This window comes from Hermetia illucens, chromosome 1, assembly GCF_905115235.1.
Source record: "Hermetia illucens chromosome 1, iHerIll2.2.curated.20191125, whole genome shotgun sequence".
Taxonomy (NCBI): domain Eukaryota; kingdom Metazoa; phylum Arthropoda; class Insecta; order Diptera; family Stratiomyidae; genus Hermetia; species Hermetia illucens.
The window spans coordinates 169,022,897-169,050,326 of NC_051849.1; the positions used below are offsets into that span (position 1 = coordinate 169,022,897).

A 27,430-nucleotide genomic window follows, 5' to 3' on the forward strand; every position below is an offset into this window, starting at 1 on the left:
ATGATGTTCCCTGCAGAACTATCATCTGAGGAGGAGGGGACCACGGGCCCCTCAGAAATGGACCACCAACTAAGGAAGGAGCTCGAAGAGATCCGACATGAGAAGGCAGCAATGGCACATCAGCTGGAGTGCCAACAACAGCTGATAATTCAGCTCCAGCAGGAGATAGCTGCACTGCAAGAGGCAGTGCGAGGCAGTACATCAAGTAAGCCAGTGAATCGCGAATCGATCATCATGGACAGCGAGGGAGTACCAGCAACGTTGGAAAAACCATCAAGACAAGAGTCATGCGACATGGACAGCGTGGGACCGCCACCACCATATCCCGAAGTCATCATAGACGAAGACGACCCTATCAACTTCGTCCGGAGGAGGAAGCAGAACAAAGTTAAAGTTAAGGTTAGTGCGAAAGTTGTCAACGCTCCTAATCAGATTACCCCCTCCCAAGTTCCCCAACCTAGTAAGTCAAAAAGACACGAATCCCCGCTATAACTGGGTACGGTTTGAACGTACCATCTTTTTTAAAACTTTTGAAGAATAAGGGGCTAAAAGCATCCCTTAAAAATACGAGGGCAGACAGGACCCTCATATTCACGGAGACGGCGGAAGATTACGGCGAGGTCTTCGCGCTCTTGAAAGAGCAAGGGCTCAACGCCACTACTAGGACGCCTCCCTCCCTTCGCACCCAGTCTGTAGTTATCCGCGGACTCCACGGGGAAACGGACCCCGTGGACATCCTGGAAGAACTGAAAACCGACCATCCGGAATTCCAACTGAAGACAGTTGCGAATCTCATTACGCGCAGGGACAAGTTTCTGCACAGCGAAAATCCGGCCCTCCCGATGAAATCTCAATCGGGATTATTCATCGCGACTTTCGAGCCCTCTCAAGAGCTCAGCGAGGTGATGAAGGTAAAATATATCCTTCATCAAAAGGTAACCTTGGAGAAGGTCAAAAGCTTCGAGGAAGTGCAGTGTTTTAACTGCCAGAATTTTGGGCACATCGCCCAAAATTGTTCAATTGTGGACAGATGTGTTAGGTGCACAAAATCCCATCCTTGCGGGGAATGCGGAAGACAAGCGACCGAAGGGCCTCTTTGCTGTAACTGCGGCCAAGCTGCCCAGCGAGCTGTCGCGGGTGCCCGGCCTACAAAGAAATGGTAGCCAGGAAGGAAGCTGCCAAACAAAGACGAGCCAATGAAAGCTCCCGAGCCAAGCACGTAGTAACACAACTGTCACAAAGCTTGGCCAATCCCAGCGTATCGTACGCTCAAGCTGCCAGAAATGCTCAACCAAGAGTGGCAGCACAACCTGCTCCCATCCCCGCACCAAACGCGTTCCACAAATTGGTGCAATCTCTCGCGTCGGCCTCAGCTAATGAGCAGCGGCAATTCGCCGCTATAAAACTCATTATGAATTTATGGAGTTAAATATCGTCACCTTTAACTCCGCGTCCTTGATCTCACAAGTCCAACGTGCCACTGCCCAAGTGTTGATTGACAGTCTGAAAGCAGACTTCTACTGCATTTCAGAAACTCACCTCAATAGCAGGCATAACGTGCAACTCACCGGGTATAATATTATCCGGAACGACAACAACACTGGCGCTGCCCTTTTAGTCAGAAAAGACTATGAATTTGAGGAAGTCGTTATACGAAACCTGCTTACCTCTTCCGCTGCGGCGGCAATAGTAAATACTTCTGATGGTAGACAGATTTTGGTAGTTTCCGTCTACATCAAATGCAACTGTCTAATTGAGCAACTGGGACAAGATTTTAAGATCTTGGGCAATCTCCAGTTAAAGTACAAGTACCTCATTTTCGATGGCGACTTCAACTCGAGGCACACCTCCTGGGGCGACACGGCAGTCAACAGAAATGGGGAAACCCTGCTTAAATGGATCCAAGACCCTTACTCGCCAGCCTATGTCGATTTGGTCTTGCCAGATTTTCCGACAAGACCCAGTAGCCAATCAACCATTGACTACTTCCTCCTATCTGAGGAAACTTCCCTGAACTTTCAAGTGATATCGTGCACTACTCTACCAGGCATGTCTGACCATTTCGCAGTACAACTTAAACTGTCCTCGTCCTCCCAATTGCGAAAGCGAGTGATGACCACCGTAAGGTCCTTCGCCCACACTGATTGGGACAAATTCAAGGCAGACCTTGCACCAAGGCTGAACTTGAAAAAAACTCGCAACTGACCGCAATCTATCAGACATGGAGATCGACGAAGCCATCACCTTGGCCACAGATGCCATTAATACTACTACACGCAGAAACACAAGGCTCATTAAAGTCGACGAGTTATAATATAACTCAGCCCCCACGATATCATGCTCCACATGAAAGTCAGGCAAATATGGCGTAGGAAACTCAAACGGATTTTCCACAAACTCGGAAATAAAGTTAATGCTGAGTATAAAGCATTGCTTTCCCGGATTAATTGTCTGAGTACGATAATTCGGCAAAGAGTGGCGAATTTCCGCAACAAAGAACTGACAAGGAAACTAACAGATATTAAGCCCGGCCCAGATATGTTTCAGCATATCAACAGGCTAACCGGCAAACATAAGTCCCGCAATATCGCTCTCTCCAAGAACGGGGAGCACATCTGCAGTGACGCTAGGAAAGCGCAAGTTCTCGCGGAATCTTTTGAGACTCAGCTCAATTCCCCTCCGCCTCAAAACAACCCGGCTATATCGTCGATTGTTGATTCAACAATCAAGGCCTTCGTCTCTGAGAGTTCTAAGAAGCTTACTAAATTCACCACAACCAACACCTCAGTTAAGTCATCGGAATCGCAACATTTTCTGAGTTTACCTTAACTCACCGACTTAACCAGAAACCTCAACGGTAAAAGGTCAGCCGGGCCTGATGAAATCCCGAACTTTGTCATAAAGAACCTCCCCAGAGCCTCACTGAAGTATTTATTAGCAGTTTTCAACAACTGCATTAATAACGGCTACTTTCCATCCACGTGGAAAGTCGCAAAAATTATTGCGATCCGGAAAAAAGGAACCTCCAATGAGCCAAGCAATTTCAGGCCCATTTTCCTATTATCCAACCTTGGCAAACTGTTTGAGAAAGCATGGACAATTGGGCTAGTCCAGCATTGTAATCTCAACAAAGTTATCCCTGACCACCAGTTCGGATTCCGCTCTAAACACGGAACCCAGCACGCGCTGAGCTACCTACACGACACTATCGCCTCAAGACTTAACGTCAACAATAAACCCACAGTAGCATGTGCGTTAGACTTGGAAAAGGCCTTCGACTCCGTGTGGGTAAACGGACTTATATACAAATTAATAGATAATGACTTCTCTGTCCCGATAATTAGACTTGCGTTAAGTTTCTTCGAAGATAGGCACTTTTATGTCAGCGTGGGGAATGAATTCTCCGACCTCTTGCCGGGAACGTCGGGTGTACCGCAAGGATCCATTTCTGGGTCAACTTTCTATAACATCTTCACAGCTGACGTTCCGATCCCCGATGATGGCGTTGAACTGTTCCAATTCGCCGATGACACGCTTATCTTCGCTTCGAACCTCCACCCCAACAGGGCAGCCAAAGCGGTTGAGAAATATATTGTAAATCTCTGCAGGTACTACCGTAGTTGGGGAATCAAGATTAATGAGGGAAAAACGCAAATCTGCACCTTTAGGAGGAAATCTAGATACTTAGGTTCTAGAGGCATCCACAGGAAAACTAAACGCTTGAAAATGAGAATCGGGAACAGCACAGTGAGCAGATCTACTTCGATCAAATAGTTGGGAGTAACCCTGCATGAACTCCTCAAGTTCAAACCCCACCTCCAGTTCGCTATCAGCAAGGCACGCGGTGCAGTCAGTGGCATCTACTCTCTTCTTCGCAAGACAGTAGGTCTCAGCACCAAAACCAAACTGACCCGAAGTGTATAGGCGAGCCAAAGTCAAACCACTTCGAGAATACGTTCTCACGCTAATGGAAAGGTTCTTCGAAAGAACGGAGGACCACCCAATCCATTAATTCGGCATCTCTACCAACAGGGTAAAACCTCCCCATTGGTCACATTCTTAAGGCCCTGCCAAATCGTGAGTTCATCCCACAGACCCAAAATCCGCACCCTTTTTGAAACTCCCTGCCTGGTAGGAGTAGATAGAGGCTAAGCACAGGAATTGTAATGTGCTTATTGTAAATATTAGTTAAGGATTAATTATGTTAGATTAAGCTAGGTTAAGTTAAAATAAGTTAGGTTAAGTTATATTTAACTAGGTTAAGTAAGTAAATTTCAACCTTCTCGCGCCTTTAGTGCGGGCGCTGTTTTTTGAAAAAAGCCAAGATTGTAACAAAAAATTGTCAAGATTCATGTATATAAAGAAAAATATACAAAGTATAGTAAATTACAGAGAAGGTCGGGTTGGCCAAACAATGTAATAGTCACCCGTTTGATAGAATTAAGATCAATTAGCTTTTATTTAGGCTAGCATTAAGTAACATTGTCTAGTTGTAAGCCACTATCTGAATAAATTGAAATTGAAAATTGTTGTATAGGATCAATGTAGTTCGAGGCACGAGACGAGAAGCAGCAGCACAAACGTCTTCAAAACCAATACCCCCGATAAAAACTCGGACTACGGGTGATAAGATACTAATAGAGAACCCCCAAGGCAAATTCCGCAGCGCAAGAAGGGAAAAACACAACCGGTGCAATTAGAAAACTTACCCAGTGAAAGGCTTCCGAACAGAGAAACCCGTCAATTATACTTGAATTAAAATAGAGCAAAACGGACCGCAAAAGAGATCGCAGTCGGATTCACTGATTATGACAATCACAAGTGTGCTGGCATATGCGGAAATCAGTTCCCTTCTGGGCTTGGATGTAAAATGGATAAGACACATGCAAAAAGGCGATTTACTCCATAAGCTTGAGTCTGGGGAAAGTAAGTCCTGCGATCTTCACAAGAAGATTAAGTCATAACTGGGCAAAGCAGCGGAGGAAAAGGTTAGAAAGGAATCAATGATGATTGAGTGCAAAAACCTAAGATCAGATCAGCACAAAAGTGGAAATCTGCAAGGTTTTAAAGACTCAACTTTGGCTAGATTTGATCTTTGAGTCCAATGTAATAAGGCTACGTAATGCATATGTCGGTACATAAACGGCCACAATAGCCCTGTCATTTAAAGCAGCGAAAAAAGCTATGACTATTGGTAAAATTCGTGTCGGCTGGATAGCTGCCGACTGCCAAAGAGGAGTTTTAAATGCCTGAAAGTTGGAAACATTTCGAGAAACTGTTCAACCAAGTACGATAGATCTAAGTTGTGCCAAAGATGCGGAGAAGAAAGACATATTTTCTAAGAGTCCAGTGGGAATCCCCAATGTCTGCTATTCAGAGAAACACAGGAGAGCAACATCGACCATGTCGCAGGCAGCAACAGATGCCCCGAAGATGATTTGCATTCCTAAAGTGTGCTTGATAATAAAATTGACGTTTTCATCGTATGCGAATATTACAAGCATCTCCACAGTGGTGTTTTTGTATCGGACAGAAGCGGCAAAGCGCCAATCTTGACCAGTGGAAACCAAGCAATCGAAAATACGACGAATAGCCCAGAACAGGGATTCCTACGAGTTGAAGTAGGTGACATTCTCAGCATTCAGCTCTGCGCCAAGCGCCACGCTAGATGACTTCGTACTGATAGTGGTAAAATTAGTTTCCAGCTTAGGTCGAAGGGAGGGTAGACATATTGTTCGAAGCATTTACACGTCTGAGTGTCGTTCTGGCAAATGCAAAAGCAAAACATATCAAGAAAATTGCAGTAGCAAGAAACTTGATTAACAAATGGTTGAAAAGAGACTATTGCTGGAGATGATGCCGATGGGAAACGCAGAAGAAAATGTGGTGAAGGTTGTTGAAAGTATATAGAAAGCGTGTGACGCTTCTAGGCCACACCGCGCTGTACTCAAGAAGCGAATGTCTAACTCCTGGTGGAATGCCGAAATTGAAGAACTTCGCAACGTAAGGCCAGGAGACATTGTCAACGTGCAAGAGTTGCACAGCCAATATAAAAAGCCGAGGAAAGAACTATAAGTAGACATCTCTAGAAGTAAAACTGAAAACTTCAAGGGGTTATGCAGGAAAGCAGTCTTCGACCGATGAGGGGGCTCGAACAAGGCAGCCATGGCGTCAATCAAGGGTAAACGCTTACGACTGATCACTAGCTTTCATTTTCTGCGGGATATTACTAGTATTCTCTTCATTCATTCTCTTCATCAAATTTACCCACTGTACAGCTAGATCCCGATGAAATTCCCGAGGTAACCATTGAAGAAGTACCGGAAGCCGCAAAGAAGATTGCCGAAAATAAAGCCCCAGGCCTAGATGGCATTCCGAATAAAGCTCTAGTAGTGGTCATCGAAACAGTTTTCTGAAGTATTTATGTTGTGTTTCAAAGAAGGGGTTTTTCTCGATAAGTGGAGGAAACCTAATCCCGAAACCAAGCGATGTTTCGCCTTATAAGCTTATATATTCCAATTAAAGAGCGTCGGCAACGTTTTCTACCATACAATAGGCTTGTATCAATCACCGAAAGGGTAGGTGGTCTCTCAGATAGGATGTTTGGACTCTGAAAGGCAAGATCTACTGTCAATGCGACCACTGGAGGCCAATAAATTTTGCACGGCAAATGCTCTCGACGCTCCTAAATGTCTGATGCGCATGCTTATTGAATTCGATGGACCTAAGACTTATAAAACAACTTGCGGGGTTTCACCAGAAGATAAGATATTAAGGAGATCGAAATGCTTATACACGAGGCAATTTTTGAAATCCGACCTTGAATAAAATACACAGGTTTGGCGGTCGCAGAGCATAAAACCGAGGTTGTTCTGATGACCAAAGGAAGGAAATAAACGTCGGTAGATGAAGGTGAGTATTGGCGTCCATATCATTTTTCGCAACCAACACTTAAATAACTAGGAGTCATGGTTGACCAAGAACTGAAATCCATGCCGCGTCTTGAGAGTTTAGCAATAAAGACTACATAATTGGCGAAGTAAAGCAGAAAGAGGAAGGGTTGAGAGAACTATATTAGGTGAACTTACCAGGAATGAAGTAGTGCAGGGTGCAAATGGGCAAATATGAACCATGAAAAGTCTTAGGATGATAGTGGGAAGGTAGGGATATCTGCGGATCCTGTCTGCAGAGAATGATGCAGTCTTCATACATATTCTGGGACAATATCCTGCATTTGTGCAAAGTAGGTTAATGCATCTATGAGAATAAGTAATGCCACACGCAAGGCTAAAACACTTAGAAGTAGGAAACACCCAATTGAATGACTAACTATAGCCAACGAAGGGGCAGAATAGTTTTTTAGGGCGCATTGCAACTTTCCTTGATTCCATTATTATTAATGAAGTAGTAGTAATTCGCCTACATTGGGCAGATAGGGGTTCAAATTGGAGTCTAGGTATCCTTTGGTATTATCCTTCCGAATTTTAAACAGTAAACAAGTCATTTGTAATATAATCATATTTACAATAAAATATTGTGTATTTTTATGCGCGTTCAGCTTCAATAAGAACCTTGAAAATGTAATCAGTATCCTTGATTTGTTATACGTATTTCACTCGGTGCTTAATATTCAATACGATTAACATCGTCACTTTCATGGCTTATCATTTGCATACATTCAATACAATATATTCTGAACAGAACAAAAAATTTACTGCAGACTGCGAATTAATAGACATTGTCGCGAATTGAGAAGATTTCACATATACATAGCTATACTGATTTCCCTTCCTGATGATTAAACCTTAGCTTTAACCTCGCGGTTGGGTTTTCACAGCATTTAGTTGCATGTAAACTGCATAATCTTCTTATCATCGACAAAACCCAGAATGAAACGTATATCCCGCTTTGCGTATTCTGATTACAGGGCTTCAATTAAAGATTAGGAAAAGACACTCTCATTTAATTAACTTTTCAAATTTCTGCTTTTAGATTGTGATGCAGATTTTGAATTGAATGAAGCTGACTCCTCTATATAAAGCTTTCAGATTTCGGCCAATCGAGTTTAGTTATAAAATTTATTTCCAAGTAGTCATTTGACTCCGTGGTGGAGTAAATATTAATAATATTTTCAAAAATGAAGTGCATTGGGATTCTAATATTTGCTGCAGGTATCTATGTCTTAAGTTTCAAACGCTCAGTGTTTTAAGTTAAATTTTGAGCACTCGGTGAATTTGAAGTGTTGAAAAGTTTAATAAAAGATGTCAAGACGAGGAGAGTATGTGCAAAATGCTTCAAATCTCCTAATAACCGAAAAAGTGTGCGGTTATAAAAAATAGAGTTATTTCCGATGGATGATCGTTTACGAGCGGGAACCTTACTTTCAAGGTGATTCCTTCAAGGGCCTGGTATTGTGTATGCAATATATAATGGACAAACAAGTGTGGTGTCGTTCTTATTATGCCGGATCCACATACTTGCTAAACCCAAACAAGCCATCACAAATTCATGCCTTGGGTAAGTTTGCAAGCGTTTGCCTCCGATCCGATCAAGCGTTGGTTTTTTGGACAAATCAAAGGGAATTTACTTGCCTGGACTAACGTACTAGCAAACGTGTGGATGACGATGTTCTAACCTAGTGTAACCTAACTCCTCCTCCTCTCCTTTTTTGTTAGTCTTTGTCTCTTTAGTTATCTAAATCGGTTTGGTTTGCATTGCACACGGTGAAAGTTTAGTCCAGGTGGAGTTAAAGGGTTTTTAAATTATATTCTAGTGTATGGAAATATTGCTGTTTTGTTCGGCCTTTTGTTCGTTTCTTATCGACACCGCATATAGCTAGCGAGCTCTCATCAACTCAGATATGTAACATGACCCCATCATGAAAGGCTCATTTTGAACTTGATTTGATCATAGTGGATAGCCCATGTTCCTTTGATATGTACGCGATTTCATGACGCCGTCAGTTCTGAACACTGGCCGTGGTAACCTTGGAATCACTGGGGTCGGTCTTAAACATTTTAATTTCCTTAAATTTACCCATAGCTATAGATCATCTTGTCTAAATCTAGACGAGTTGCTCAAGATGTTCTTTGTTGTGAAAGGTCAGAAAAACGGAATCTGCATAGAGCAGTGTGTAGGACCCTGACATTGAATGTCTAGCGTAACAGCGATTATGACGAGGAGGAAAAACAACAAAAGAGCGCTGTTTAGTGAACATTGGCTGAGACGTGAAACGGTTTTGATGTATTTTGTCACACTTCAACTCTGCTCTTTGAACCGTGGGAGAACAGCTCGATCTACTTCATGTATTCTTTGGCAATAGAAGATATCGTAGTGGGTGTTAAGTGAGATAATCCAAGTAAAGTTGGGTCTAAATATGAGGTTCGGTTTTATCAAATATAATTTAGTAAAAGGTGTTCGGCTTAAAATTAAATGAAGTTAATTATAGCGTTTCGAAATTGGTCAGTCTTAATTGCAATAAATTAAAACAAGTCGGGAAACCGGAGGCTTGACGCTTCAGGTATAAAAGGTTTTGTGTTTCCCTATGTGAGGAGCAAAATGTAGTTCTTATTGGATGATAACATTGACCCGAAATATTTAAATCGCTCAGTTCTGGGCAGGCTACTGACCTTGCCAGAACTGAGCGATTTAAATATCTCGAGGGGCAGGTTACTGCCATTGCCAGAACGATTTAAATATCTCGAGTCAATGCTATCAGCCAATGGAGAACTGCGTAATGAAATTGCTTCACGCATTAACGCAACATGGATGAAGTGGCATTCCACAACTGGTGTTCTTTGTGATCGACGTTTTAGCGCACGTCCCAAATCTAAAATTTACTGCAATATCGTCCGTCTGCGGTTCTGTATAGTTCTGAGTGTTGGTCGACTACAAAGGACAATGAATGGGACTTGCGGTAATGGGGACGAATATGCTGCATTGCACTTGGGGCGTGACACGTTTTGATCACGCCTGAAATGAGAATATCCGCGATCGATGTGGGTTTGCACCGATCGTGGAAAAACTGCGCGAGATGCGTTTTTGATGGTGTGGTCATGTAATTCACGCTAACGAGAATTCACTTACCAACATCGAAGTCAATGGTAAGCAACCATAAAGCCGGCCTAAACAACGGTAGCTTAATACGCTGGATGGGGATTTAAAGGACTCGCGATTACATCCTGATCAGGCATTTGATAAAATAAAATGGTGAAACCGATCACGACGAGCCGACCCCTCTTGTGAACGGGGCAAAGGCTGAAGAAAAACAAAAAGATCTGAGAAGCAACGAGTGCACGACAGCTCCGTGTCACATAGCTAAAAATTCCATAGCCGTCTATTTTTTAGAAAGTGATTTAAATTAATCATTTGATGGAAACCCCTGTATTGATAATAGTCAACTTCATACGCTTCACAATCTGAGTTTAATATAATATTATTAGCAAATGCAAAGAATTTAACCTACAGCAGATGTAAAATAGGGCTGGGGAGAATTAAATTCTTCTTGAATGGAATTTTAATATTTCACTCTTGTTAATTATGACGTCAGCATCTCATTTGCATGGCTTTGGAAGCAGTTAATTCGCGCGAAATTGCTAAGTTTGAACTGCCTTGGCGTTAATGGCGAGATTTCCATAAAATTTTACATGTGTATAGGAGATATTGTCTTCTATGCTGGTACCAAATTCGAAAGTCCTAGGATGAGTTTAAGGGGGGTTTTTCAGCAATTCTCTAAAAGTTGGTAATATACTATTAGTAAGTTTATTTGAGCAGATATCGGAATGGGACGTATTTTGAGGCCTAGGTTTCATCTAAGGGCATCACCCTGATTTTTTTCGCATTTTTAAGTTGGGTAGTTTACGAAGATGAGTCCTATCGCAATTTAAGGGCGTACATTTTGATTCCTCACCCACGCGCTTTGCAATTTACGCCAAAACTAATGCCAGTTTTAAAAGTACAAATCGAGACCTTTCATATGATATCCTATACGGCTATATGCGGCCCTCCTTTAAACTCCACCTAAATTTATGCCACTCGCTGTATGCGTGGGATTTTATAGTTCCCATCTGTCCACCAAATTTTGTTAGGTGCACATTCTTCTACAATATTCTGATCAAAGTTTCGATCGACTAGAATATCACTTTTATTGAAAAATAATTTCATTTAGTCGTGTGAAGAGCCCATGAAAGCTTACTTACATGAAGATTCTTCCACCTTTGACGCTTACAGGGTTCAGTTTGAGGTATATAACTGCCATTAACTAAAAGATATAATAATAATCTTATCTATATAATAAGCATTGACGTGACAATCCAATTGGATCTAGACCTTGAAGTCTATTAGATACACTTCATTCACGAAAATGGCATTACACTGCAGTACTACTGTTCGCGGTACATTGGGCGATCGCTCGTGATTTGACTGAGGTTTTCATCCACAGCTGAGTCCACTGGTATCCGACATCCAGTCTTGATACAAATCCCTCTGCCACCAGTGAGATTTGAACCATGACTTTTCATTGCCATAGTCTAGCGCCCTAATTAGCGAGGATAATTGTCATTGACGTGAAATCCAGTTTATTAAAAATCTACTTCTCTCTCGCCCTTTTTAAGCTTTTGTGGAAACACTTTTATGAAATTTAGGCCTCAAAATATGTCCTACTCTGATCTCTGCTCAAATAAACTTACTAATAATATACTACCAGCTTTTAGAAATTGACTGAAAACCCCCCATAGTTTCATCTTAGGACTGCTGGCAGAGAGGACAGTATTCCACATATGAATGCAAGTTTCATGCGACGATTTTTCTAACGGACCCATTCTCAGAAATTACCCAACCGTAAAATCTGAAAAAAAAACATGAAGCTGCCTCTGTACGTTGTCCAGGGCTGAAAATATTCTTCATGTCGATATCTGCCCAAATTAAGTTAGTAATAGTAAATTACTGTATTTTTGGGGAAATTGAGTAAAAACCCCCTTAAGTTTATCCTAGAGTTATAAAAATTGTAGTAATATAGATTCTAGTTTGAAAAATGTTATCCTCAAGTTTGATCAAAATCATACTATTACTACACCGTTACAGTAGCTCAGACTTTTCGTGTAAATTTACTGCAACTAAATGTCAATATTACACTAAAGTGAGTAGTGACAGGACATGGTATGTTAAATGCACACACATAACGGGCTACGTACAAATGAGATAATTCTACACTCAAATATACTCACAGAAGAAACCAACAAAACCTTTCATACCTGAAGCGCTGAGCTTCCGGTTTCCCGACTTGTTTGCATCTGTTGTAGGTCGTCTTTTTCACATTTGTTAATAATATTGAACTCCTAGTGTGAATTTTTTTTCCACCAAATATAGTCATGTTGGGTATCAAATGAAAAGTCTCAATTAGTACTTTTCAATGCCTGCATTTGTTAGAAATATCGGGAGTACGGGGGGTCGAAAATGATCTTTTTTTTTAACAGACCCACCCTCAGAAACTATTCAATCGAAAAATCTGAAAAATATTAAGAGGCTGCCACTATATGGTGCCTAGGCTCAGAAATACCCTCCACTGCTGCGATATCTGCTCAAATAATTGTGTTTTACTATAATTTTTAGTTAACCTCTCCCTTAAGTTCATCCTATTACCACGGTAGCATATATAAGCTATAACATCGAGGTGAAAATTGCACTATTACTAACAAAGTTATAATAGGTCAAAGTTGCCATCCAGTCAGTGTCAATATATGGAAATATGTGCACATAGTGTATGCATATATTACGTGCTACCTACCAATGGGGCAAATGCATGCCGAAATGTCTTTATCAGAGAAATACACAAAACCTTTCATGCCCGAAATGTCCAGCTTCCGGTTTCCCGACTTGCAGCCAAACTTCAGGTTTTCGTAAATATCTGGAGATTGTTGGGTAGTCCTTTAAGCTTCTGTGCTTATTTAAATCGTTTTACTGTCTGTTTGTTTGTCAGTCTATCATACGCCGTTTTCATGGAAATGGCTCCACCTATTGTGATGAAATTCGCTGGACATATGTAAACTACGAAATTCTATGTACGCAATGAAAGAGATTATAATTTGCGGAGTATAAGGGGGATGCCGATATGAGCAAAGTGAACTAGTGTTTTTTGTTCCAAATATACGAAACCAAAAAATCTAAAAAGAATAATGAAATCGGCGTCTCCAAATATAAAGTTTATAGTTTTATAGAGCTTGCGGAATGTATTTATTCAAAGTAATAATAAACTCAAAAGTCTGTCTGTCTTTTTTTTCAGGTTTTATTGCAGCGCAGGAAGTCCGTTCACGCATGGATATAACGGATGAATGGAATGACGAATGTAATTTACTATTTACTTATCTATAAGTTTTATTCTTGAATTTTTGTCTTACTTGAATACTTTCTAAAGGTTTGATTTTTAGTATTTAATACTTTTCAATGTGCTATTTCTAGGGTCAAAGCCTGGAGTTTTATCAGAACTAGCTAGTGCTGATGCCAAGCAGAGAGGTTGGTATCAATCTGTAGCTACCTATCCGACGCATACATATTTCTTCAATTGAATAATTTTGATTTTGCTTCCAGGTTTGCCTGAATTTGATGAGAAAGAATTCGCAGAAGCTCTGGGATGGACTGGGGAAAATAAAAGTAAGTCTTATTGAAACAATTTTTAGGAAGAGATTCTATGGTTTCAGATTAACCATATTCGGGTTTCACACATTTTGCTATCAGTATTAGTCACTAGAGCAGTTGGGGCATCTGACAAAATTCTGTAAATTGCTGTGCACCAACAGAGGCTGCTTTCTACGAGAAATTACACCCAGTTTAGCAGAAGCTTCCTAAAAGTGACAATGTGATCGTGTTGGTTAATCTGAATGCCAAAGTGGGCTCCGATAACACTTTGTTCGAACAAATGATGGGGAAACACGGTCTCGGCGACCGTAATGGAAATGGTGGGAGGATTGTGGATTTGTGCATATTCCACCGCCGCCATTCGAGCACAGACTCTGCAATAAGGCCAGTTGGGTTCGAGCTGACCGACACCGTATGAGCAGTCAAATCGACTGCCTTGCGGTTAACGTTAGATTCAGGGAGTTGTCTGCTGGATGTAAATAACAAGAGATGCGCTGCCATCGGCCTCGAAAAGGGTCACCATCTGGTGGTCGCTCACGTTCGTTTGCATCCACCACTTCCCGTAGAGTTGCTGATCGGACGAGAGATATACTGAGTAGCCCATCTGAGAATATCGTTGAGCATTCGGTCATCATCAAAGATGTCTTGTTCTTGGGTGTTACGCAGGTCGTCGGATCGATGAACGGAAGTGATTGAAGATTCTATTGACGGGTGCGAATCTGATATCATGCAAAATCCTGAGAAGTTGAATGTAGTGCGCGCTTTGAAAAAAGGCAATTTGCCATTGCACTGGTCAGAGAAGTAAAAGATGCGCAAAACTTGACCGACTGAGAGGAGGCTGGCTTCCGCTCCTGATCCTCCTGCATTGACCACATCAATACCCGCGGGGTTTAGATCTTCGTTGCACCTGCTCTTCATCGACTTCGAGAAAGCTTTCGATAGTGTGATCACGAAGTGTATCTGGCATGCTCGTGCTGAACGTAGGAGGGGCGTTCCGGGGAAACTAATAACTATTATCAGGGCCACATATGATGGCGGGAAATATCACGTAGAACACCGAAAAATTTCAGATTATTTTGCGGTCCAAATCGGAGTTCGCCATGGTAGCATCTTCTCACCAATAATATTTTTTTTTGTAATCGGTGAAGTTCAATGGACGATTATATCTCGACTATCTGATGACATCTGTTTGCTCTCAATGGGTGATGGAGCTTGGTCAAATACCTCTGGATTTGGAGAGAAAGGAAGGAAAATTTGGACTCAGATGAATTCATTAATGCATTAATTGGCAGAGCATCGAAGTCGTTGATCAATTTCCATGTATAAGAAGAATGATTTCTACCAATGGTGGCACTGAACTGCATGTTGTGAGACGCATTAGCAGCGCTTGATCCGCTTTCGCTGTCTTATGTAAAATCTGGAAATGCAGTTATGTCAATACCACGACGAAGTTGGGCCTGTTTTGTGTTAGTGTTTTTTCTGTAGGAAATGTAATTGAAAGGCGGAAATGGCAGTGGATAGGTCACACAGTAAGCAGGGGCGACAATTGCATTGGTGGTTAGGTAATGCGGTGGAATTCACCCATCCAAGATGGCTGGACAAGGGCACTTGGGAAAGAACAATAGGAAGGAGTGCAGGCGTCTTGGGAAATCGTGAGGGGAGTTGAAAGGCATTCCAAGTAACTGGTTGGTTCAATTCTCAAATGTGAAGGGCGTGTAGATATAGGCATATTATAAATCATTCTAATTTTATTTTATTACTATCGTGTTTTCAGCTGCAAAAGTGCATATTGTATCTACAAACGGTACTCAATCGGAATATGAAATTGATGCGGGAAATGGCACTTGTGTAAACGTAACCGTGGGTAAGTACATTGACCGACTATCAATAGAAATGTTCTAAATTATTTCATATTTTGGAAAATGTTGATTATATTGTTCTGACCTACAATAATGGAAATCAAGGGCAAAGCATACCTTCCATATCTTAAATGATAGAAAACTAGACAACAAGTTGTCCCATCGCGTATACATATATTTGAGAAGAATGATGCCCTCCCAAAGGTTTAACGTGGATGACTGTGTTATAGTGTGGAATACATACCTGGTCCCTTTGGTTTTGCAGAGGAGAAGAGCATTCCTTATGACACAATATCTGAAGCTGAAATACTTTTTCAGTCAATTTCTATTGGATTTCAACAACATTATGCATCTATCCTTAATGCAAGGATAGTGAAAAAGTTTCCTCCAACGTCACTTATAATGCAATGCAGTGGCCACTGTACTTCTCCGTTTTGGATTTAATATTATACACTAAGCTTGCGGTCGGAGGTCGAATAATGTTCATGATAACGGACGACAGTTTCATAACATAGATAAGCTTTAATCAGTAATTAAGAGAGCTTGTTGAAAATATTTACTAAAATCAAGTTCCTTCTTCATTCTTTAATTGTTTTATCGGCTACAATACATATACATACACATATTTTAAGGCTTTTTAGCTCATTTTTCATAAGCTTATGCATCGAAAATGAAATGCGACTTAAGTTTCCAGATTACTTCCGACAGGGAGATGAAGTATGCGACTCTGTATTGTACATGTAGTATGTAGTATAATCTCGTCAGAATGATATATTCGTTATTTGCCAAAATAAAAAGAAATTTATTGCAGAACTATCTTATTGATTCCGGGTGACTATATGAAAGTGTATGATTAGTAAAAAAAGCAAAGAATAGTAAATAATTCTTTTTTGTAGATAACAGATTTGGTCTGGACGATATAGTTGCGGTAGCCAATGGTAAATATATGCTGTTTCTATTTTAAACTTTTTTCCTTCATAAACAAGAAGGAAAATTGGATCAACAAAATACAATGATTCGAATCTTTACAGTAATTGGAATTAACATAGAAATTGATCATCCTGCATTGGTACTATTTGATGGGTAACTAAACGCTTAGAATACTTTTAAATTGTGACCTCACTTTTAAAATTTGTTGAAATATTCTAGGAATAATATCGTACATGCGTATAACTTTTCTCGTGCCGCTGATATTTTGGATAACCCGAAATTCGATAGAACGAAGGATACAGTAATTTATATTCATGGTTTTCTCACATCACTTAGTTCAGAAAGCACAACAACGATCATATCATCTTATGCAGCTAGAAATGACCACAATATTATAGTTTTGGATTGGCATTCTCAAGCGCTACCTCCATATTTTTTGAACGCTGTGAAAAACGTCTTTAAGGTAAGTTAAGAAATAACAAACAAATCGGAATGTGAAGCGCTACGCTTCAGGCATGTAAGGTTATGTTTCCCATGCTTGAATGCCCTATTGAGCGTAATATACATGCGTTTGTTATATCAGATTAATCGCTTACATGAAAGAAAGTACTTTTATCTACTATACAATAATAATAGGATTTTTTCCAAACTTTCCGAATGCAAAATTGTGTTCCTAGTATCAACTTCCTTACCTCTAAATTCAACATAAAATAATATTGTTCACCACATGCGTGGCGGATCACAATTCTAGCATTCCAACCATACTTCCTCTCAAAGAGGATAAACAATTTGCACATTTTTCCATGGTAAGTGTGTTCCCTACATAGACCGAAAACTGCTCAGCAGCTGTCTGATATCCTTTTCCAATATAAGGTTGATATCACAGTGTTGCAAAAGAGGCGGTGGACAGGGACCGGTTATCTGGAGAAGAATAATTGCATCATAAATTACAGCGGCCATCCAGCCATGTGTTCGGAGTGTAGGTTTCTTGGTCAGTCAGGCATTAGTTTTGAAATCATAAGAGGACCACTATGCACTCTTTCTTTGTAGGGCAAATTTCGAAATATAAGTCACATTATAGTTAACGCCCCTACAAAGGAGACTTCAGAGTCGCATGAGGCAGTGGAACAAAACGTCGAAACCTGCTTCAATATCACAACAAAGTCATACTTACAAAAGAAAATGGATTACGAACTATCCAACTAACAATGTCACACGAAATTGTTCTTGAAAGTCCCTGGTTTGCGTGGAAGAGAATTCACAAAGAAACATGGGTCCCACCATATAGCACCACTTTCAACCAAATTGACTATGTTGTAATCGAATGGCCCCACTTCCCGGTCTTGATGAATGCAACAACATATTAGGGGGGGGGGGGGGGGTAACCCAACCTGGAATCATTATTTGGCTGACATAGTACTTCGGGCTTGAATCACAACACCACTCCGAATCCCTTCTCTCAATTAGATGAGAGTAAACACTGAAGCCCATTCACAACAGAGCCTTCCATAGCCTCGACCCAGCTATCAGAAGTCTGGGAGATGAAACATTCAAAACATATTTGATTTCAGTCGCAAAAAAGATCTGCGGTGGTTTAATGATTGTTGTGTACTAGCAATGGAACAGAATGATGCTGAATATCGGGCAGTGCAGCAATTTTAAGGGGGTCATCCCGTGTGAAGGCCGTTTTTTTCGCCTTCTTTTAGAATTTTTTTATGAAAAACTGGATAAAGATACAAATACGATTTTTTCACCATATATCGATAGCATAGTTCATTATGGAAATAGAATGGAACACCCATCTCCAAAAAAAGGTGTTTTTCTGCTGCCACGCTAGAGGGAAAAAACGTAAACCGCATTTTAGCGTGCAGACTTAACTATAGTCCGCAAACTAGGATTATTAAAAAATATTAAACGATAAATTTTTGGTGCCCTGTTAAACTTTTTTTTGTGAATTTTGGTGTTATTTTAAGGCTTCTTTAATGAATAAAAAAAAAAAAATCCGAATGAATCGCAATTATCCTAGTTTGCGGACCGTAGAAATATATTCTGAATAAGTCGTGGAAATTTCGAAGAATTTCGTTTGATAGATTTTGGGCATGGTGGCCGCAGATTTTCAACATGCAGTTGCGAGAAAATGCATTTAAAAGTAGAATTTGATTTTTAGCCTTAAAATATTAACTGACCATTAATCTGCTATACTTAATCCATAAACCTTAGGCTTTTCCAAGAAATACATGTACAGTCTTGGCTTCAATTTTTGTACTTTTAGCGAAGTCGGTCGAACGTCATTTGGACCGATAAATACGCGCTTTATTACGGCGATCGACATAGATCGGGCATGCGACATATTACGTGTTTAACACTATAATTTCCGAACGACTCCGAATATCAAAAAATCACTTTGCCCATATATTCTACACTATATCTAGATACAATAAATACCAAAAAATTTAATTCTTCGGATCCGACACACGCGATGACCCCCTTAAGGCGTGCGGGCATTCACAGAGACTTGCCAAGTATTCCATCGAGCGGAAAAGTGACTTTTCAGGTAGAAATGGAAATCCTGGTAGGGCCAACAGCGTGGAAGTTTTAAAAACAAGTTATTATGATAAAGCCATACATACCTCGATGCTCATTTTTCGGTTTTGGTTTGCTATACATCTGAAGGGTTTTGTGTTTTCTTGAATTTCTTTTTAGTCGATTCCAATTTTATTGAATTAAGGGCATGTCATTTGATCGAGATGACTCTTCACATGATCAACGTTTCCTTCCTTCCTTCTGCGTTCCCTTCAGGCAATTGGGGCTCCACTAAACGTGCAGGTTGCTAGGGCGACGGATGGCTATTTCGCTTTGTGAGTTGAATAGTTGGTTGAATAGCGAACACAAACATGCGCTCAGTGCATTAGGATGCACTTTGGATGTTATTTGTGATTTCGATGATCAAGATTGGAGATCGTTTTTGTCTTTGAGAGAAGCAAGTTTGGAAAAATAGAGCGATATTAGTGAAAGAATTGGGATAATTACTGAAGTTTTTCTGATAAAACTATTCCTTCTGGCTAATTTATGTTTGTTGTGAAGTGATCTAAGAAGCTCGGAAAGGAAAAATGAAGATAACGGCAAGAATGCTAAATGTGTGCTGGGTCCTGCAAAAACGACCGAGAAAGGCGATGTGGTATGGAGTTTGCAGATTGTGTGGCAGCGAATCGTTCAGGTGATTGGTGTGGATCACGGCAGTAATTGTTCACCGACAATGGTTTTCGACCTATGCTGACGATATATATATAATGAGAAGAACAACCCGAGATGTATAAACTGCCTTCATCTAGGTCGGACAGACGGTGCTAAATTTTGGGCTGAACATTAATGAAAGCACGGCGAAATACATAGTGGCAAAGTTTGCACCAAAAAGCGGAGACAACAAGAATATTGAATGATACTGGTCAACTGAAAACAACAAAGATAGGAGAGTACAATTTGAAAAGCATTTAAAATATATCTTATGTGGTTTCGAAAATCAGAACCGATAACTGCTGCAACGATGGAGTCCGTTGGCAACCAAAAGACCCCATTTCAGTTTATAAAGACTCCTAAGATCAAACTGCTTCCTGTACGAAATAATAACCTTCAACATATTCAATATTCTCCGGAGATTTTGATTCCTAGTACGAGACGACCTCTTTGCCGCGTTGGAGAAGAGAATCCCCCGAAGAATTCTCGACCACTATTGCAGGAAGTATAACGAGATATAGACGCGTCTGCCCCTATACTTAGCCAGGAATTCGTTGACTAGCATTAGAAGAATTGAGTAATTCAGGATTTTAAACAAATGGAAAATTTTCCTTCCGAAATATTCAACAAGCAAGTGCTTGGTGATCCATTTTATTGGTTTCATAAGTTGGAGCTTTTGATGAGAATTGGCTTTGCGATATGCTGAGCTGATCCCAGATGTTTCCCAGGAAGTGGAATAGGGATGATCGTTTAGATTCCAAAAAAAGCACACATGTTGAGGGCAATTATTTTGGTTTTTGTTGCTATTGTAAAGATAATGCCTTAAACAATCCTGGAACCCATAAAAAAATTGAGCTATTAAGGGGTAATATACAAAGTTTATTCATTGATTTGAAGAAGCTATTGACCGCGGCAATTAGGAGTATCACTGAAGTGAGAAAGTAACAAATTTTATCCTATTAACATATACCATACATATGATGATGGGACATAGCGCGTCAATCACGGCTACGCCCCATCGTACCCGGTTTGCTAAATTGTGGTTCAACTCCTTTCAAAGCTGGCGAGACCTCTTCACTCCTCTTCTACTGTTTCGCGCCAAGGGCTTATGGGTCGACCTACTCGTCGGTTAGCGCACTCCAATGACACTTCCCAGACAAGTTTCGACGAAGGTTTGGAGTTTTTGGCTTACAGCGATTGTTACTCTCAACTTGATTTTGTTGTTGAGATAATTGTATTTCCAGATTTTGGACGAAGCAGCGGAAAGGGATCTAGCGCTGTTAATACGTCGGGCGACATTCAGTTCGGTGTCACGGTTGGCAGAAACCACGCTCCTTAGATATGCAAATTGATCAGCGAGAAAGTGTTCAATGGCCCATCAAGATTCTCATTCATCTTGATTTTGTTAGTGTGTGGGTTTGTGTTCAGCTTTGATCCAACTTTACTGGCTTCATTTTCCAAATCCAGTGTCATTTCTCCAAGGTCTATGACACAATAAGATCTGCAAGAAAGCAGGCAGATGTTATCAGCGTAGCGGTGGTTTTTGGGGAAAAACGTCATAATCCATTGAAATCTTCCATGTACTCCGGACATGGCAGTATGAAGAATATCACCCAGAAAAGGAAGAAAAAACATCGGTGACGGGATACATCCCTCGGCTCTGGACCTACAATTCCTCTGAGGTTTCATCTAAGTGCAATACGTGATATTTTTTTATCTTTAATAAACAGCTATTAGTTTCTCTGGAATATCCCTCCTGCGTAGAGCACTCCGACTACAATCCCTGTTGAAGTGGACGAAAGCTTTCTTGAAATTAATGAAGAACAGGCGAAGGAAAGATCTAAACTGTTCTAAAATAATCCGAGGAATGTTGATGTGATCAATGCAGTAGGTTCTAGAGCTAAAACCAATCAGCTTTCCTTCTTGCAAGTTTCCCAGATGTTTCTTGATACGTTCTAGGATTACTTTGGCTATTAATTTAGCGCATCATCACAAGGAGCGCGCAAATGCCCGTCCAATAGTCGCATTCAAAACGGGTGCTTCTCTTTGGAATTTTAACGATCATCCTTTTCTTCCGTTCTCTGGAAAAGTTTCGGGTTTCAAAAATTTCTTTATAAGTATAAAATTCGCTGAAAGTACAAGAGCTGAGATGAATGCTGCTCTGTTTCGAGAAGTAGTCTGCATCCACATGTTACGGTGACTAGCCAGTTCATCCAGAGGAGTCGCAACTTTGCCGGATGGGATTTCATTTTCTCTACCGAGTCTACCGTAAACATCCCTTACAAGACCATTGGAATATTTACGACCACATGCAAATTCTTTCGTGATGCAGTATACAGTTCCTGGTCAGCGCAATAAGACATTTCCTTTTTGTCGCAGCGCATATTACATTGAATTTCCCGGGATTTTGCACTATATCAGAACTCGAGTATGTCACGCTTAACATCATTTGCAGCAATCTATAGAGCCTTCAATCCCTTCTGATTATCAATAGGCTTCCATAACTCCACAGCTAGCCAGATGTTGCGACGCCCTTTTGTTATGATATTATCAGGCGTCTGATAAGCACGATAGCTTTTCCTCAATCGAGTTACATCTGGCTCATATATGCGGGCGATGTTGAAGCTATTCAACTCAGCGAGAAACGACGAACATGACACACAAGCGAAGGAAACTGACGATTAGGTAGTGATCGCTTTGGAGTCCAATATGATGGCCTCTCTAGTTATGCAGGAGACAACTCCTAAGTCTATTGGTGAATGTAAAGAGGTCAATCCGATTGTTCTAACGTATCATCATTGTCTTCCTATTTGCATTAAGGGGCAGAATATCGAAGGCGTCGCACGCTTTGTTTATCTAGGAAGCGATGTCTGTCGAAAGTAGAAATGAACTTGATGTCGATGGATGTATCAACTGCATTAGGCTCGCCTTAATTGTTGCCATTATTCTATTTGTACTAGTGTATAGAAGCAGCACTTAGAAAATAACCACCACAGTTACATAAAAGCTCTAAGCGATACTTAGAATTTGTTGAGATTTCGAAGCCATTGTTGCTTAGACGTAAGAAATGATACCTCCATTTGATAGCATTCGTTCGTCGCACAAAATACCCAAGTTGCCCACCCAAGAAAGCAAGTAACTTTCAATATTAACATGCGAACTGGCTAACAATAAAACCGATATAAGGGGTCGAGCATAGAACGTCAACTGCGAACATAGCTTGCCGGATCCTTTGGTGAACTTGGTTGGCCTTGTTGCAAAAGTCTACAGCCAGGAATAGAATGGCTTCGATTTGATAATATACTGACCTCCTACCAATATTTTCACCCTCTTGGAAAAAATCATAACTAAAATATTGGAAATTTGGCCAAATTATCATCCGATCTATTCAGGACGATGGAGTGATGATCAACTTATTTGAAGATCAGCCCCTCCGTTTTGTTGCATATCTTCAAACCCCACTTGGAGATGGATGATTTTGTTTTTTTTTTTGCTGTTCAGGTGAGAATGAAACTGAAGCGCAACCTAATCGAAAATCAAATAGAAACAAGTCGGGAAACCAGAGGCTCGGTGCTTCAAGAATGAAAGGTTTTGCTGATGTTTCATGTAATAATATTCGGGTACACGGGTTTCATTTATACATAGCTCCTAGTGTATATACGTTATCCTTTGTTAATACTAGTGGGATTTCGACCAAACTTTCAAGTAGGTTGCTTCATATTAAAGCCTATTAAAATGCATTTGCATTAATTTTACGGGTCTTGGATGAAGGAGAGTTTGCAATAAATATATTCATTGCAAAAAAATATATTCATATACTTTTATTATTTTTTTTTAGCAGATATCGGTACGGACAGTATTTCGGAACCAAGGTGTCATATACTCGTAGTAGGCGTCTGAGAGTGGTACTTTAATTTAAGTGACTTCCTTAGGATCCCTTTACTCCTCCGTTTGGCAATCAGTTTAACAGTTAATTGATTGATTGAGAAAGTACTAATCGAGACCTTTCATTTGACATCCCACTTGCTCTCAGTTTCCACCTTCCCACCAAATTTTGTGTCAATCGGTATAACCATTTCTGAGAAAAGTGCGTTTGACAGACAGTAAACCGATTTTAATAAGGCTTTGTTTTCAACAAAACCACAGCTCTTTCTTCTCTACAGTATAGCATAGCATGGTCCTCTATGCCCCAAAACCGTCATCCTGGTTTTTACCTGGATCGGGAGTTATTAAAATTTACTTTATTCTCAACCATTTATTTCCAAATTAAGCACATTTATCTTCAGGTTGTATAATAATAAATGAAAATATTTATTTACCTTTTATTGTTGTTATACTATGTTTCGTCAGTATTATAGACAATTAGATGGTAAATTAACAACATTAAAGGATAATGTAATTGGTGGGAGAAATTTTTACTAGGATGGTTAGAAGGGAAAGTTAATAATAAAAGCCTTTTTTAGACTAAGAGTGAAAAATATTTCGTTACTTCGATTAAAATGACCAAACATTCTATATTGGATTAGATAAGCATATTAAGAGAAAACAAGTCGGAATACCGGAAGTTCGCACTTCAGATATAAAGGTTTTGTGTTCATCTTATCTAAGAAATTTCAACGTACATTTTTCTATTCGTATATAGCTACAAATCCAACATAATCCTTCATATTTTTCCAAACTACGAGGGATACGTACATATTACAGCCATAGATATTACGCTCACCCTAAACAAACAAACTGCCTATTTCCGAATACTGTACACATATAGGTACGTATATAAATTGATCGTACCCATATTTCCTATTTACTTCGTCTATCTGAATTAGGCACTACCCGGAAAGTCCATTAGCACGCATATACTATATACCTACATACACACATGTCTCGTTGGACTAATTGATATTCATATACAAATGACTAAAAAACTAAAACAAAATAATCCTTTTCCACCCAATTCATACGAACTTACTTCGTTGCGGTATTGATGAAATGATGTGTGATGATGACGTCATGCACGAAATTCACAAAAAATTGTAAAATTTTACCCCCTATAACTCTGTTAATAATGGTTTGATTTTCTTTAAACTTGACCAAATTATGCATTATGTTCTTCATTATACGCATGCCAAATTTTGTACTTCTGTGATGAACATAAGGGGGGTGCCGGGTAAATATACTACTTTTAACTTTATTTGTGCAGATATCGGAATCGGATATATTTTGAGGCCTAGATTTCGTAGAGATGCACTACTGCGATTTTTTTCAGATTTTTCGGTTGGATAGGTTCTGAGAACGAGACCTGTTACACTTTTTGATGGACATATTTTGAGCCCTCCCTCCCCTATATTTCACCCGAAAAGTACTAATTAAGGCCTTTCATTTGATATCCCACATGGCTACATTCTGTGAAAAAAACTTTTGCACCCTCCTTTCACATGTAAAAGGAACGGCAGATCACATACTTCTACCAATTTTTGTGACAATCGGTCTAGCCGTTTCCGAATAAATCGGCTGTGACAGACAGACAGACAGACGGACGGACAGACAGACAGACAGACAGGCGGACAGACAGACATCGAACGATTCTAATAAGGTTTTGTTTCACACAAAACATTAAAAACGAGAGATGAATTGTTAAATTTAATTTTTTGTTCAATTTATTATTACACTTAGCTTACTGTCTTTCATTACAACCATTACATTATAAAATTGCCCGAATTATAGTGTATAGTATATTAGTTAGCACTTAATAGTGTGACCGCAAAAGCCACCAAAATAGATTTCTATCAAGGTAGGTGCTAAATTGGCAACCGTAAGGCAAAATAAATGGTCGCGTATTGTATAAAGAAGAAATATCGAAAAGATTTGTGAAAGAAACGTCAAAAAATTGATGGGGAATACCCGATAGGTTCTACCTGAGAAAGTTATAAATGCCTCATACCCTAGCTAGAATATGAGGAATAGTCCCAGTTTTGCGTTAAAATTACCAGATATTTTGATCGGCATCGCTTTATTTTCCCCATTTTTTACTTCAGTGGGTTCACGCCCCAAATTAATATTACTGTGTGTGTACACATATTAAGTGAAAGGATTCTATATTTACACAACAATTCTCAATATACTTACATAAATAGTATCTGACATAGTTTACAGAGAGAACGAAACTTCTTGCTTCGTCTAATAGTTTTTTAAACTGAATTAAAATAGCAAATACTTCAAGGAAGCAAATTTCCTGTCATTTTATTAACTACAGATTGGAGCTCAAGCAGCAGGAGCAATATTAGACATGATCGACAAAGGACTCAGTGTTGAACGTTTACATCTTGTTGGTCATTCATTAGGCGCTCAAATGGCTGGAGTCATCGGAAGAACAATTCAGAGGGAATCCAATGGGGCTATCAAATTACCGCGGTAACAATTTGTTGAAATTCGGTAGAAATTTGCTTTAGTAACATAATATTATTATCACTTTTCAGTATATCTGCCTTAGATCCTGCCTACCCTGCATTCTATGGCAAGGATTCGGTGCATTTAAGCGAAAAAGATGCAGAACTAGTTGATGTTATTCATACCGACAGCGGAGTTTATGGAGCCCCTATTTCTACTGGCACTGTTGATTTTTGGCCAAACGGAGCAGAAGGTCAACAGCCTGGATGTATTCTTAGTAAGTACTTTTAATAAATGGCACGGTTTTGCTGGAAGAGTTCCTGGTAATCACTACAATGTTAGCATTGGTTTTGGAATACTTTGAACCTCAGTTTTCAAGCAAGGTTTACAAGTGCAAACTGGTGAGAGCGAGCACAAATCTCTTGAGGAGTCCTAATGAGATTTAAAGCATATAATTAAAAATCGACAATCATGTTACATAGGAGTTTCTCAACAGTCATGTGCAACTTTTCTATTTAAATAGTCAATCGGTTTTCCCTGCTAGGCAAGATTCAAGAGGTAGAGCAGAGGGATAACTCAAGGACACTCCATTAGCTGAGTAGGTGAAGTTTGGGGCATGATTTAAGATATGCGTTTACCTTTGTTTGCTGAAATGCTCCCTAGAAATAATACCATTTACGAATTAAACTGGGTTCTGTCAGATAATCCTTTTCATTAGTAAATTTAACTTCGAGTTCCGAAGGAAGTCCAAACGGACTAGACCAGAAATTTATTACGTCCTGCAAGTGTCAAAGCTCAGATAGGTTGTAGTTCCCGTAATAACTTCAAATGACTAACATCATGGCCAAGGAATCGGGTTTCTTTGAGTTTAGGGCATCTTCATAATGACATAGCAGATTTTCATGCTTTTTCCATTTATGATCCTTTAATAACTTTTTTAATTTCGGTATATACTTGACTTTTTATATTATATTTTGCCAAAACAAACTAACTTCATAACTGTCTGTTTTAGATGTATGCAGTCATCAGCGAGCTTGGATGTATTGGGCAGAAAGTCTGCAGAAAAATGCGCCTCTTTATTTTAGTTCAGCCTATGCAAGGAGTTGGATGGATTTTAAACTATCCAGGATTTGGCGATTCGATCCAAAAATTGTTATGGGCTATGGATGTCTATTCGGGTAAGACGGAACTGTATGCTCGATATTATCGATAACTCTATTATTTCAATTTTCTTATTTTTTCCAACAGTACAACAGGCAATTATTATCTACTGACAAACAACGAATCACCATTTGCTCGTGGGAAACAAGGAATGTTATTCCGATAGGTTCTGTGTGTGTAATTAATTGGTATTGTTAGAAATATATTTTATTTAAGGAAAAACAAAA

At 39.8% G+C, this 27,430-nt stretch overlaps 1 protein-coding gene across 1 annotated transcript; it reads left to right on the forward strand.

The window, feature by feature from the left end:
- LOC119646596 lies at window positions 1-27,430 on the forward strand. Its single transcript, XM_038047093.1, has 13 exons — window positions 1-399; window positions 8,403-8,517; window positions 13,280-13,342; window positions 13,456-13,509; window positions 13,585-13,647; window positions 15,407-15,496; window positions 16,388-16,429; window positions 16,523-16,574; window positions 16,641-16,884; window positions 25,909-26,066; window positions 26,132-26,319; window positions 27,055-27,220; window positions 27,291-27,430. Exons 1-13 carry the CDS (start codon window positions 1-3, stop codon window positions 27,367-27,369), a joined length of 1,713 nt encoding a protein of 570 aa, XP_037903021.1. The 3' UTR covers window positions 27,370-27,430.

Excerpts from the sequence above, each read along its gene's own strand:
- LOC119646596 (XM_038047093.1), top strand. The coding sequence starts at position 1 with ATGATGTTCCCTGCAGAACTATCATCTGAGGAGGAGGGGACCACGGGC. Across the intron at positions 8,518-13,279 it reads ATCACAAATTCATGCCTTGG|GTTTTATTGCAGCGCAGGAA; the intron begins GTAAGTTTGCAA and ends CTTTTTTTTCAG. Across the intron at positions 13,343-13,455 it reads GGATGAATGGAATGACGAAT|GGTCAAAGCCTGGAGTTTTA; the intron begins GTAATTTACTAT and ends TGCTATTTCTAG.